Source organism: Mus caroli, unplaced genomic scaffold (genome assembly GCF_978045245.1).
Source record: "Mus caroli unplaced genomic scaffold, Mus_caroli_1 scaffold_18, whole genome shotgun sequence".
Classification (NCBI taxonomy): Eukaryota; Metazoa; Chordata; class Mammalia; order Rodentia; family Muridae; genus Mus; species Mus caroli.
Genome location: NW_028227273.1, coordinates 38,539,081 through 38,553,483, shown reverse-complemented (window position 1 = coordinate 38,553,483; position 14,403 = coordinate 38,539,081). Strand labels below are relative to the sequence as shown.

At 52.4% G+C, this 14,403-nt stretch overlaps 1 protein-coding gene across 6 annotated transcripts in view; it reads left to right on the top strand.

The window, feature by feature from the left end:
• Nucleotides 1-14,403, top strand: part of Kdm4b (lysine demethylase 4B) — a 77,663-nt gene that overhangs the window by 12,631 nt on the left and 50,629 nt on the right. For 5 of the 6 annotated variants that reach the window (XM_029471259.2, XM_085833227.1, XM_029471258.2 and 2 more), the window contains exons 2-3: nt 5,602-5,710; nt 13,555-13,719. In XM_029471259.2, coding sequence (XP_029327119.1) covers nt 13,579-13,719 — 141 coding nt within the window. In that variant the 5' untranslated portion in view covers nt 5,602-5,710; nt 13,555-13,578. The remainder of the gene's footprint in view (nt 1-5,601; nt 5,711-13,554; nt 13,720-14,403) is intronic. The other variant, XM_021186540.3, reaches the window with a different exon arrangement.

Genomic DNA, 14,403 nt, shown 5'->3' with positions numbered 1-14,403 from the left:
CAGAGGCTCTGGGCCTGGAGCCCACAGGCCAGCCCCTTGTGCCTCTGTGCAGCCAGTGTCCTCTGCTCAGCCTGTGTCCCAGTGTCTGCAGTGCTACCTTGCAGCACAGCTGTTACAGTTCCCCACATGTTAGAAGGAGACCCTTCCACCTTGTCAGCTGCTTCAAAGGCCTCTCTTGGCCTCTGAGGCCCTAGGTCCACATGCCATTCCCCGCCTCGCCAGCAGGGTGTGCTACTCTTGGTCACAGTGTCTGCACCCTGGGCTGCAGGGACCTTGGCTAGTTTCAACTTCCTGAGCAGAGTAAGGCCCTCTTTCTGTACTTCCTAAAGAAGTTGGTTTTTAGCTGGGTGGTGGTGGCACACACCTTTAATCCCAGCAGAGGCAGGCGGATTTCTGAGTTCGAGGCCAGCCTGGTCTACAGAGTGAGTTCCAGGACAGCCAGGGCTATACAGAGAAACCCTGTCTGGAAAAACAGAAAACAAAAAAACAAAAAAAAAGTTGCGTTTGGTTATGTCTGTACTTCTGTGTGTGTATGAGGGTGGTCTTCCTCAGTATGTGTGGGAGCTCAGGGAACAGGTTTCAGCCCTCAGTCTCCCTTCCCACCACGTAGGACCCCAAGGCACCTTTACCTGTTGAACTGTCTCAGCTCCCAACTTTTATTGATTTTATTTTATAGTTTTTAAATGTTAGCATTTAATTAAATTATATGTGTATGAGTACAGTGCCTGTGGAGGCCAGAGAGGGCGTCAGGTCCCTGGAGTTGGAGTCATCTGACATGGTGCTGGGGACAGAGGGTGCCACAGAAGAGCAGCTGGTGTGCTTAGCTCTCCAACTTGTATTTAATTCAGTCTTCCTTCCTTCCTTCCTTCCTTCCTTCCTTCCTTCCTTCCTTCCTTCCTGGGTTTTTCAGACAGGGTCTCACTGTGTAGCCCTGCCCTGTCCTGCTCTTGGCCTATGCTGGGCTTAAACTCACAGAATTCTGTCTGCGTCTGCTCCTCAGTGCTGGGATTAAAGATGTGTGCCACCATGCCGGACAGTTTTAAATTTTGATTTTTGCTGTTTTTTGAGAGAGTCTGGCTTCGTAGCCTTAAACTCCTAAGTCCCCTGCTTTCGCCCATGAGAACAAGGATGGCAGGCATGTGCCATCTTTAGCTATGTGTCGGTCCTCTTATATTTCACTTTCTATTTCTGTGACAAAGTCCTGGGGGACTAGTATGATTGACTTCCAAGAGGAAAAGCAGTTCTAGGCTGGTAAGAGGGCTTAGTGGGTAAGGAGCTTGCGGCCATGCCAGGCCACGTGGTGACACGTTGTCCTCTGACTGCCACATCTGGGTCATGGCATGTGCACTCACATACAAGATGAACAAATGAAAATGTAATCAAAGTAATTTAAAATGTCCTCCTCACAGCAGCTGGCTGTCATTCACGCCACTAAGATGTTTGTCCATGGTATGCCTGGTCACCTGTCCCCTCAGGCCTATGGACCACTCTTCTGTGGCTGTGCAGATCCCATTGTTCCCAGGTGGCAGGGGATTATTAGGGGTGGACTACAACAGTAACATCAGAATTGAAGGGGGAGGGCTGGGGACACATGGTTCTTCTGGAAAGTGGTGGGTGTACCGGTGGGGCATTCTTGAGTTCCCCTAGGGATTGTAGAGGCTCCTGGGCATCCCCCTGTGCCAGGGCCTTGCTTGTGGCAGAAGGCAGTGGCTGGCTGTTTCTGCCATCTGCAGCTACCCTGTTGTCACAAACTTTGGCCTCACATCCATCTTCCTTTGACTTCAAGCCGGGAACTTGGGACTCTGGGTGTCCTCACTGTCTGTTGTCTTTAGGCATATCTGAAGTCCATCTCCAGAGATGACTGGTTGTAATGGTGTGTTCAAAGGTCCTGCTGCCAGCCTTGCCTTGTTCCTCTGCTTGACAACATTCCCATCATGCCAGCTTCTGTGTCTCCTTGCCATACCCCCTACTGGGTTGAGTTTCCTGTCACAACACACTGGAGGATATTGGCAAGCCTGTGTGGCCTGTCCCTGATCATCTCTGTCTTGATCCGTCTGGATAGAGTTGGTATCGGGAAGGCTGAAGAGTTCCCCCTTGAGCCACTTGCCTGATACCTGTGTGATCATGTCAGCCAAGGCTCAGCTGAGAGCCCCCAAGACTGTGGCCTGACCCTAATGACACCCCAGAGATGCTGGGGAGAGACACATCTGCTGGGAGCTCACTGTGGGAACAGAGCCTGGCTCTGGCCCCTGCTTCCTGTTCCTGCACCTATCTAGGGCCAAGAGGGATCTGCAGCAACACAGGGAACCCCTTTTTGTGGCAGCTGTGTCCTGCTTGGGTTGCTATTTTGGGGACTTGGGCTGGGGAGAAGTGGGGGGATTGTGTGAAGTGTGGACTCTCATCCAGACAGGCTGTTACCTGCTGAGGCAGTGGCTTTCTGTGGCCCCTTGGTCTCCTTGGTGGCCAGCCTGGGACACCCTGGTAGATGGAGTCCTTCATGCTATGGTAGAGTTGCTGCTGCAAATCTGCTGGGATTTTGCTTGGAGAACAGGGCTATACAAGAGCCCTGTGATGTACAAGAGCTGTGATGCTGCAGTGGCCGTCTGCTCAAGTTGTCAGCTGTTCTCTACAGCTCTCAGAACCACGATAGTCTATGCCCAGTGCAGGTCAAGAGCATGCTCCTCCATCTCCAGTGTGATTGTTCCACTGTTCTATGCTAGCACCTGCTTCTCTTGGCCTCAAATGTCTCTGAGGAAGTGTCTGTCTGCTCAGACCCTTGCCTGACTTTTCATGGCTTGTCTTTGTTTGAGTGTCAAGGGCTCTATGTTCTGAATGCTGGTCCCTTTTCTTGTGGTTGAGTGGTATCTTAGGGTTTCAATACTGTGATGAAATACCAAGACCAAAGCAAATTGGGGAGGAAAGGGTTTTTTTGGGTTTATACTTTCATATTGTAGTCTATTACTGAAGGAACTTGAATAGGGCAGGAACCTGGAGACAGGAGCTGCTGTAGAGACCATGGAGGGTGCTGTTTACTGGCTTGCTCCCCATGGCTTGTTCAGCCTGCTTCTGATAGAACCCAAGACTGCCAGCCCAGGGATGGCCCTACCCACAGTGGGCTGGACACTCCTCCATCAACCACTAATTAAGAAAATGTCTTGGGCTGGTGAGATGGCTCAGTGGGTAAGAGCACCCGACTGCTTTTTCGAAGGTCCAGAGTTCAAATCCAAGCAACCACATGGTGGCTCACAACCATCCGTAACGAGATCTGACTCTTCTGGAGTGTCTGAAGACAGCTACAGTGTACTTACATATAATAAATAAATAAATCTTTAAAAAAAAAAAAGAAAATGTCTTACAGGCTTAAAATCTACAGTTAGATTTTATGGAGGCATTTTCTCAGTTGAGGCTCCCTCCTCTCTGATGACTCTAGCTTGTGTCGAGTGGACATGAAACTAGCCAGGACAAACGGTGAGCTTGTTGTGTATGCTGGATACTGGTCTCTTGTCTTTTTTTATTTAATATTTATTTATTATATGTAAGTACACTGTAGCTGTCTTCAGGCACTCCAGACGAGGGCATCCAATCTCATTACAGATGGTTGTGAGCCATCATGTGGTTGCTGGGATTTGAACTCAGGACCTTCAGAAGAGCAGTTAGTGCTCTTAACCGCTGAGCCATCTCGCCAGTCCCCGGTCTCTTGTCTTCTTGTTGTTGAGTGGTGAAGACTTTTTTCTGAACTCTGGTCTTCTTGGACTTGTGGCTCTCAGGTATTTCCTGAGAGCCTTTGAGTTCAGAGGCCAGTATATGTCACCTCTTACCCCTTGTCTGAAAGCTACAAACATTCAAGGCCACAAATATTTTTAGGGTTTGATGGTTGATTTTAAAATTTGTTCTGGACTGATTTAGAATTGTTTTTGTGTGTGGTCTGAGGGTCTAAATTCATTCATCCAGCCATGTAGATTGCAGAAACTTTTCTTGAACAAAACCCACTCTCCCCATTAATGGGTCTAGCCTTAGCACAGATCTTTAGTGTGGGTCTATTCAGAAATCTCAATTCTGGTAGCTCTTGCATGGTAGCTCTTGCTTAACCAGGACCAGTCTCTCTCTCTCTCTCTCTCTCTCTCTCTCTCTCCCTCTCTCCCTCCCTCCCTCCCTCCCTCCCTCCCTCCCTCTTTTTTGCTTTTTGTTTTTTTTGGTTTTTCGAGACAGGGTTTCTCTGTAGCCCTGACTGTCCTAGAACTCACTCTGTAGACCAGGCTGGCCTCGAACTCAGAAATCCGCCTGCCTCTGCCTCCCAGGTGCTGGGATTAAAGGTGGGCACCACCACGCCTGGCAGGACCAGGTCTCTTATTGCTGGAGGTGCTGGGGCTGGAACCCATGGCTGCCCCAGCTACCTCCCACCCATTCTTGTTCAGTTCTTGGAATTTTCCCATCCTGAGCTGTTTGATATCATTTTTTTGCTGGACTGGTGGTCAGCAAGCTCCTGTCTCTATAAACACCCTTACCTCCACTCCCCGTACCCACACTCCCTTACCCCTGCTGGCAGCTCAGTGCTGCCCTTTAGCTGGGTGCTGGGATTTGGACTCAAGTTCTGTGCAGCAAGCACTCTCACCCACTGAGCCATCTCTTCAGCTCCTTTGTTGGATTCTCTGTTCTTTCAGAGAGAAAGTTGTGAGCTGGTGCTGGGCCTGCCTAGAAGCAGAGTGGGGGACAGCAGGGACAAGGTCAAGAGCCACAGGGACGGGGCAGTCTCCAGACAGCAGAGGAGGAGGGGGAGAGAATGGGGCTCTTGCTGGTGCTGGGCCTGGGAAGACTAGCCCAGGGGATTCTGAAGTCATGGTGACAGTGGGGTGTGGTGTGGTAGGGTCTTGGGTGCTGGGAGGGTTGTTAGCCTGTCACTATTTAGGAAGTGTATGGGAGAAGAGCTTTCCTCAGGCACTGGCCAAGTTGGGCAAGGCTGAGCATCTGAGCAGTGACAAAGGAAGCTAGAGCCCAGGACAGTTGGGACAAAAGGCATAGGTGGGGCCATAAAGGTTGCAGATTGGTAACCTCAGCCACAGGCTCCAGTCACAAAGTCCTAGTGCCACAGTGCACTTCTTGTCACCAAGCCTTGAGCATTTGAGTCCCTGTGCACTAATTGGTGGCTCACTGGTGGGGACTACACTGACCTAACTCTAAAGGTCAGGGGCTTTGAAAGGAGCCAGGCACTTTGTGCTCTTTGAGGCCAGGTGTAGCCCAGGCTGACCCCAGACTTGGTGTGTAGCTGAGACTTGCAGTGTGTCATATGTAGCACAGGTATGCCTCAGACTTGGTGTGTAGCTGACGCTGGCCTCAAGTTCCTGCCCTCCTTCTTCACTTCCTGAGTGCTGGGGTACAGGCATGTGCTATTACACTTGGCTAAACTTGAAAATCAGTAGCTGTCTGCGGCTTCTCTATTGTTACTTGACTGCTCCCAGCTCTCACTATGCTAGCTCACAGTGGGGCAGCAGAGAGCTGGGGACAGCCTGCTTGAACAATGGTAGGGCAAGGACTGTGCCTGGTTGGACAGGCAGGGGCTGCAGCCATGTAGCTTAGTCACAAGCTCTCATCTGCACCTTGTAGGCAGGACACTGCTACTGCTGGAGGTGCCTGACAGGAAGCATCCTGCCTGCTTCCTTGAGCCTGGGTCATCTGGCCACTTCAGCCCCTTGGAATCTTCTGGAACCCTCAGGTAAGTGGCCAGGCGCAGGGAGACAGGTTGGCTGGCCTGAGTGCTGGAGAGATGGTTTGGTGCTTAAGAGCAGTGGCTGCTCTTCTAGAGGACCAGCACCCTTGTCAAGGGTTCACGATCAAAAATGCTGGCGTCTGCAGAGCCCTGTACTCACAAGCACACATAGCTTTCATCTGCACCTTGCAGGGTGCTGCTGCTTCTCACATGTACACACACAGACATGTGCACACACAAGCACATATATAACTTAAAAGTCCTTTAAAAACAGAATCCACAGAAAGAGAGCCTGTTTGTGGGGTGGTGTTTCCAAGGGTGAACCCAGGGCCTTGTGTATGCTGGTCCATGCTTAGCACCAAGCCACACCCCAGCCTCTCTGTGAAGTGTGAATCATGTTAATGAACTCTCCAGTGCTCACCATGTGTCTGTGGTGGCCATCAGAGTCCCCGCCCAGTGTGAGATGTTGTGTCCACCCGTGCTCCCCTTGAAAGGCACCAGTCACCCTCTCACACAGCAGGTCCCTCTGCCTTCAGGAAGCCAGGTGTGTTCCTTTGTGTCTGGGGTAGGGACACAGTCCTGGGCCTTGTGTGCGAATTTGGGCATGACCACTACACCGCTGTGCAGCTTGGATAGGGCTAATTTAGCAGGGGCATCTGCAGTGGCTCGGGGTTCCCCAGGAAGGTGCAGGGCTGAGAAAGGCCCAGATGGGGTTATCAAGTTGTAGATAAATATCTGGGGTTTCGAGTTGGGCTTCATGTTACCTCTGAGCCATGGAGACAGATGCCACTGCCATGTGGGTTCATTGCGGCCTCCCTGGTTCAGGGATGATTCCCAGCAAGGTGATTTTGCAAGGCCATTGAGCTGGCCAGGTCATTGCAGATTGGAGCTGGGGGAGGCCTTTCCGCTTGCTGTGGACAGGGAAGCCATGGCTCAAAAGGCTTGACCTGCAGGGCCTGCCTCATGATCTTAGGTGGGACTCCCTGTCTGCATTGAGCTTTATTAACTCAAGCTGGCACAATAGAGCCTTGAAGCAGAGATTACTGCCTGTTGGGCTCAAAACAACCAGAGCCACTGTCCTTGCAGGCAGTGTGGATCACTGGTGGCTGAGAGACAGTGGACAGGTGGCTCTGGCTTGGAAGTCATTGTGTCTTAACCTCCTAAAACAACTGTTTTTGTCCTTCAAGCTTAGTGCCCCAGGCCGCCTTTGCCCTCAAACAAGGTTTTCTGAGCCAGGATGAGTTCGAAGGGAGTGGAAGAGTTCCTTTTTTTTTTTTTTGTTTTTTGAGACGGGGTTTCTCCGTATAGCTCTGGCTGTCCTGGAACTCACTCTGTAGACCAGTAGACCAGGCTGGTCTCGAACTCAGAGATCCACCTGCCTTTGCCTCCCAAGTGCTGGGATTAAAGGCATGCACCACCACTGCCCAGCTACGGGAACGCCACAGAAGAGTTCTTCCCCAGCTCCCAGAAGGAAACTAAGGAATTCACAGTGTGCAGGGAGGGTCCTCTGGACACACAGGGCTCGCTCGCTCAGCAGGTCCTGCAGGCTTCTCTGTCAGGAGTATCCACTCAGCCCACCAGCAAGAGTAGACGACAGCTCAGTGGTTTGCAGAATATTCACAGAGTAGTGCCACTGCCTAGTTCCAGAGCTGTCCATTATCCCAGGAGCAGTTAGTTACCTCTCTCCCCTGCGTCTAGCACCCACGGTTCCACTTCCCATTTATGGGGTGGCTTGTTTTGGACATTTCCTGTTATGGATCCCACATTGAGTGATGTTTTATTAGAGCTTCTATTGCTATGATGAGACATCATGACCAAAAGCAACCTGGGGAGGAAAGGCTGCCTCTGTCTCCCAAGTGCTGGGGTTAATGTGCATGTCGCCTAACCTCTAAGCAAGAGGCAATTTCTTTCCTCCCCTCCCCTCCCCTCCCCTCCCCTCCCCTCCCCTCCCCTCCCCTCCCCTCCCCTCCCCTCCCCTCCCCTCCCCTCCCCTCCCCTCCCCTCCCCTCCCCTCCCCTCCCCTCCCCTCCCCTCCCCTCCCCTCCCCTCCCCTCCCCTCCTCTTTTTTTTATTGGATATTTTCTTTTTTTTTTTTTTTAAAGATTTATTTATTATATGTAAGTTCACTGTAGCTGTCTTCAGACATTCCAGAAGAGGGCGCCGGATCTCGTTGCGGATGGTTGTGAGCCACCATGTGGTTGCTGGGATTTGAACTCTGGACCTTCGGAAGAGCAGTCGGGTGCTCTTACCCACTGAGCCATCTCACCAGCCCCTGGATATTTTCTTTATTTACATTTCAAATGTTTTCCCCTTTCCAGGTCTCCCCTTTGGAAACCCCCTCTCCCATTCCCCCCCCCCCCCACCTCTATGAGGGTGCTTCCTCACCCACCCACTCCCATCCTCCTGCCCTGGCATTCCCCTACACTGGGGCATTAAACACACTCAGGCCCAAGGGCCACTCCTCCCACTGATGTCCAACAAAGGCCATTCTCTGTCACATGTGTGGCCAGCACCATGGGTCACTCCATGTGTACTCTTTGGTTGGTGGTACAGTCCCTGGGAGCTCCAGGTGGGGGGGTGGTGGCGGGTGTCTGGCCTGTTGACCCTGTTGCTCCCTCCATGGGACTGCAACCCCCCTCAACTCCTTCAGTCCCTTCTCCAACTCCTCCAGAAGTATTTTCTTTTTCTTTGTTTTTTTTTTTTTTTTTATATATATTTTATTAGGTATTTTCCTCAATTACATTTCCAATGCTATCCCAAAAGTCCCCCATACTCTCCCCCCTGCCAGAAGTATTTCCTTAATTGAGGCTCTCTCAGATGACCCTAGCTTGTGTCAACTTGACATTAAATTAGCCAGCACAAGTAGTTTTTTTCCTGGGTCTCTCACTTAAGCTGATCATCAGATCATCCATCAGGTCCCTCCACAGTGTGGGTGCCTGAGTCTCACGCTCGTTCAGGGCTGCGTGGTAATCCAGTGTGTGGTTGGGTCATACTTATCCATTATCTACCTGGTTTCTGGTTTGGCTACTTACTGTGTGCAGCATGAAATCATGCCATGGACTTGCATTGAACTTTCTGGTTTATGGTGGCAGGGGCTTTGGTATTTGAATAAGAATGGCCCCTATAGGTTCATATATTTGCATAGGTGGGATTAGGAGGTATGGACTTGCTGAAGGTTTGCCACTGGGGTGGGCTCGGAGGTTTCTAAGGCCTATATCAATCTCAGTCTCTCTACCTGCAGTCTGTGGATCAGGATGTAAAGCTCTCAGCTACTGCCTCAGTGCCACTCTGCTCCCACCATGATAGTAATGCACAAGTCTCTGAAACTGTAAGCAAGCCCCCAATCGAGTGCTTTTCTTTATCAGAGTTGCTGTGGCCATGCTAGGCCTTTGGAGCTCAGAAGCTCCTGGAGCAGTGTGTCCAAGGAGTTGCTTCTTGTAGTCTCAGAGGCTTCGACCTGTGCTGTGACAGTTGGTAGCAGCTCTGTCCTGCCTGCCCTGCACCACAGCTTATTCAGAACACATGTCAGGGGCTGGTGAGATGGCTCAGTGGGTAAGAGCACCCGACTGCTCTTCCGAAGGTCCAGAGTTCAAATCCCAGCAACCACATGGTGGCTCACAACCATCCACAACGAGATCTGGCGCCCTCTTCTGGAGTGTCTGAAGACAGCTACAGTGTACTTATATATAATAAATAAATCTTTAAAAAAAAAAAAAAAAAAAAAAAAGAACACATGTCAGACTTCCACTTGAATCCATCCTGTCTCTCGCTCCACAGCCTTGAGTGCCTTTCACCTCAGCCTCCCAAGTGCCTTCCAGACACCCACTCTGTGCCTGCACACAGATGGATGCAGCTGAGCTGTCTCTGAGGAGTGGTCCTGTGTGATGTCACAGGTCATGGCCCTTGTTCCTGTGTTGGTGTGACTTAAGATGGCATCTTTTAGTTCTCCCTTAAACAGATAGGATGGGGGTGGGGGTGGGGGCTAGAGAGATGGCTCAGGGGTTAAGAACACTGATTGCTCTTCCAGAGGTTGTGAGTTCAGCTCCCAGCAACTACATGGTGGCTCACAACCATCTGTTATAGGGTCTGATGCTTTCTTCTGTTTCAGTGACAGCGTGCTCATACACATAAATAAATCTAAAAAAAAAAAAAAAAAGAAAGAAAGAAAAAGAAAAAAACACACACAAAACTAGACGAATGTCCCATGTGCCTTCTGTAAGCATGGCAGGCCCTTGCAGTTCCCCGACAGCCGGCTCCTGGGAGCACTGACAGCCAACTTCTGGGAACACTTGGTCTGTCTGGCCTGTCTACTCCTAGTGCTGTGCCAAGCCCACTGCCCACTTGCCCCTGTGACCTTGCCATCTCCTGAGTTAAATAACAAAGTTCCAAACTTACCAGCCATAGCCCCAGGCTCATAGCTGGCCTTGGCCTCTGTGCCAGCCCACCTTCCTGCAGTCCAGCTGACCACACAAGGCCCTCAGAGCTTATTCTTTCTGCCAGCCCTTCTTGCTCCATCCCACCCCTGCTGTTCACCCAGATAAAGAAAAAGAGGGCAGGGTTGCCAGGAAGGATGCATGCAGAGGACTGAGAGGTGCTTCTGTCACTGCATGCAGGCTTCTTGTGCTCAGGGGTCACACTCAACTGGCACACAGCTAGGGGAGTAAGAGGAGTGCAGCCGTCGGCATTCTAGGGGCAAATTGTGCAGCCAAGACCTGTCCAGGAACCCCAACATGGGCCAGCCACACCCTGGAACTGGCGCAGGGAGATGTAGCTACCTCCATGCTGGAGACTGAGCTTGAGTCATGGGGTCTCTCAAGATGGTGGCCCAAGCCCATGGTCAACTGGGAGTCACCAGGGAGTTTGAGGTATCAGACCTCCAGGGGGAGGGACCTTCAGGAGTAGGGGAGGTTGGGACACCAGGAGGACTGACACCTGTAGTGGCACTACTGAGGGGCCTGTCAGGCTCCTGGTTCTGTTTCCTGAGGGTATTGCCTAGGGTGTGGCACCTGTGCTGTCCTGGCCTCATGGTGCCTGATTGCTCTGTGCGTCAAAGGGCTCAGCCCAAATGCTATCCCCCTGCCTTCTCAGGCCCTTGGAGCCCAGCCTACATGCCCATAGTCTTCCCTCCGGGAGGCTTTGTCCTAGGGCTTGTGTATGTGTAGGCAATGGGGTGCAGGTGACATGACATAGCCTGGCCACACAGTGTCCCACTGAAGAAGCAGCCATTGCAGAGGCTCTTTGTGTGCAGACCCTGTGCTACAGCCTGGGGCAGGCCACCAGCCACTCAGCCTGGCCTGAAAGTTCTGGTCTTGACACATGTCTCTGGACAGTAGGAGCAGGGTTGGGTAGGTCTTATTGGACAACCTTCCTTTCAGTCCCTGTTTTAACAGGCAGGAGGAGGGCAGGGCACTTTCCCTGTGGGCAGTAAGGAGTAGTTGCCACTAAGTGGAGCCAGTGAGTTTCCTGTTTGCTGGCTAGCAGGTGGTGGCTGGCTGCCCTCTTCCCTCAGCGCCCAGCACACATAATCTGAGACTGGGTAGGAGGCTACTAGCCCTGCCTAGCCCAGGGCCTCAAGGTGAGCAGCACCTAGAATCCATTGTGGTGGGCCCATAGCAGATAATGGGCACTCCTGTGTCCTGGGGGCTTTTGTGTACCCCATGTCAGTGGCAGCTGTAACTAGTTGCTATAGACAGATGGAGATTCTCAGACGGTGCCCAAGTTCATGGTGCATCTGTGGTGGAAAGTACCTGGCCTGCCTGGCACTCCTGGGGACCTGGGGCACTGCACCTGCCAGCTTGTCCAGCTTCTCATAGGACTTGAACCTCATCTCCCTGGATCCCTTGTGATGCACGCCCCAGAGAGCTCTGGCTGACCCCCTCCTCCCATCCCAAGGGTCCTTTTCTTCTGGAGGGAGTGACTACTCGTAGGGAGTCTCTACTCGTCCTGGTCACACCTCTGCTATTCCTCTCAGGATAGCCAGAGGGTCAGTGTGGGCCTCATTCTCTGCAGCTGGGACCTTCAAGATCCCAAGCCCTCGTCAGGTAAAGTCACCTGCTGCCAAGCATGACAACTCCGAGGTTTAATCCTGGGTCACACTTGGGGAAGGAGAGAGCTGACAACTGCAGGTTGCCTTCCAACCTCTGCATGTTTGGGCAGTGCTGCCTGCTATGTCCTAGCCCTCTTTCTGGTGAGCCTTCATGTGGCCAGCAGGAGGTTAGCTGCATTCTGTGTACCGCTGTAGTGCTCTGTCTGTGCCTCACTATCACTAGCACCCAGTGTGGGGGCTGAAGTGCCCCCTTGATGGGACACAGCTCTCAGGTCTCATCTCCATCACAGGTGCCCACACAGCACCCTGGTGGCAGCCTGGGCCTTTCCCTAACCATTCTGGACTTGAGTAAGAGACAGGCAGGCATGTGGGAGACCAAAGTCATCATGAAGGAGAGAACCTGTGTGAAAGGGAAATGGTGGGTGCAGGCACCCTTATCCCACGAGGCAGAGAGACAGGTCATTGGTTCCCAGTGGTCCGACTCTGGAACAGCTCTCTGGCACAGGACTCGGCTCATAGAAGAAACTCTGCTCCACCATTTCGTGTGGCCTGTGAGGCAACGGAGGAGGGCCATGGTCAGAGTGAGAGGAGTTAGTGGTCCTGCGCCCTTCCATGTGCCTCCCACCTGCCCATTCTAACACTGAGGCTGCTGATGTCTGGGCTGTTGGGACCCCTGAGGAGATGATGTACCTTCTACATCATCCTTCCCTAGCTCTCACTCTCTACATCTAGGAGGTGGCAGGTGGGCGCAGCAATTAGTGTGTGTGTGGGGGGGAGCAGTGGCAGTCCTGAGAGCTGCTGGTGGGGTCAGATGTCTAGCAGGATAGCTTCTAGTTATGTGGTTAGGGCCTTCCCCTTGTGTACTGGAGGACAATGTCTGGCAGTCCCCCTCTGTAAACCCTGTGCACCTGTGAGCTCTGAGGGCTATATCTAGTAGACCCTCAGGACACCCAGGTGATGCATGCAGCCTTATTCCTCTCCAGAGCCCAGAAGGACTGTAGCCTTTGGGTGCCCAGACACCAACTGGTAGCCTAGCTCACGGCTATAATCAAGCCCTGTACTCCATTTATGGGCATGTGCTGCCACTTGGTGGACACTTTGGGAAGTGCATAGGAGCTATTCTCTACTTCCACTTTGGGGCTTTTGTGTGTGTGCGTGGGGGCCGGGGTGTGTGTGTGGGGGTGTTCTCTAGAAGGATGGGACTCCACAACCCTTTCTGGACCCTGGGCTGCAGGCCATATGCTTGCCCAGTGAGGAGAAGGCACCTGGCTGAGAAGATCCCTTTACAAGGGGCAAGTAGGAGGCCAGCACAGGTAAGTTGATGTTGGCTGTGGCTTGGGCTGGCTCAGACAAGTTGGATTTGCCCTCCTGATCCAGGGCTCCAAGAATAGCTGATGGAGTCCAGGCTTCAAACTGTTGGCTCCTGTGCACAAGTGGAGCCCTCTGTGCAAGCCCAGTGTGCTCTCACATGTGCACAGGGCTCCTGGGTGGACGTGGTGACCTAAGGCTACAAGGTCCACATGGGAAGGTCCTTGCTGAGAACAGTGCTGGGCTCCAGGGGCCTCTGATTGGAAAATACACGGCTTCTGGGACCCCGTCAGCTTTGGAAGGAGGGTTCCTATGTGTTTACTCAACTGGTGTCACCTTGGCTCTTGACTGGTGGGAGTGATGGGACTTTGTGGTTTGCTGGCCTGGCACGGCTGCCTGCTGTTGCCCTCAGGAGCTGTGGGTATTTTGTTGCCTCCAAGGGAGGCATGGAGGTGGTGATGGCAGGGCTATGCTGACTGCTCTTATCTCCTCACAGGTGTAGCTCCACTTTGCTGCAACCATGGGGTCCGAGGACCACAGCGCCCAGAACCCCAGTTGTAAGATCATGACCTTCCGCCCCACCATGGATGAATTCAGGGACTTCAACAGATATGTGGCGTACATTGAGTCACAGGGTGCCCACCGTGCTGGCCTGGCCAAGGTGCGTCATGCCACTCCCAAGCTCCTTTGTGTCCAGACACTGTGGCACTGCTTCTCCGACCTTCTAAAACATGGAGGCAGACACTGGTTTTGTGGGGTTTCCTAGACCAAATCAGGGCACATGTTGTGTTCCTGACTCTAGGGAGTGGCCTAGCCTGGGTGGGACACAGAACCTGCTGCTATGAGGGACAAAGCTTTTGGAGGGCTAGGATTGGAAGGGGACCTGATGCGTAGGGGTGGTGGTGCCAGGAGACACCTTTAATTATCGATTAAGTGGCAGAGGTTAAGTACCTTGTTCTTGGGGCCCTGCGGCTCTGCCTAAACTTTGAATTCCACTGTTTTGCCTGCCTGTCTGAATGGAGCTGTCATACTAAGTTGTGGCTCAGGTTCCCTGTAACCTGTGGACCTATGTTAATCCATGGGAGAGAATGCTGGGGAGGCTGACTTCATCTGAGCCCTGGGCACACACAGCACAGCATGAGCACACACCTCTTCCTATCTTCTAAGGGCAGATGGACAGACACCACAAGCATCTGTGGCCCACGCTCTGCCGTATGAACCGAGCCATGTCTGAGCCAAGGGGATAGGCTCATCAGCCTTGACTGGTGTGTGTGTGTGTGTACGTGTGTGTGTACGTGTGTGTGCGCTATGGTGTATTTGAGCATGTGTATGCATGCATGTCTAT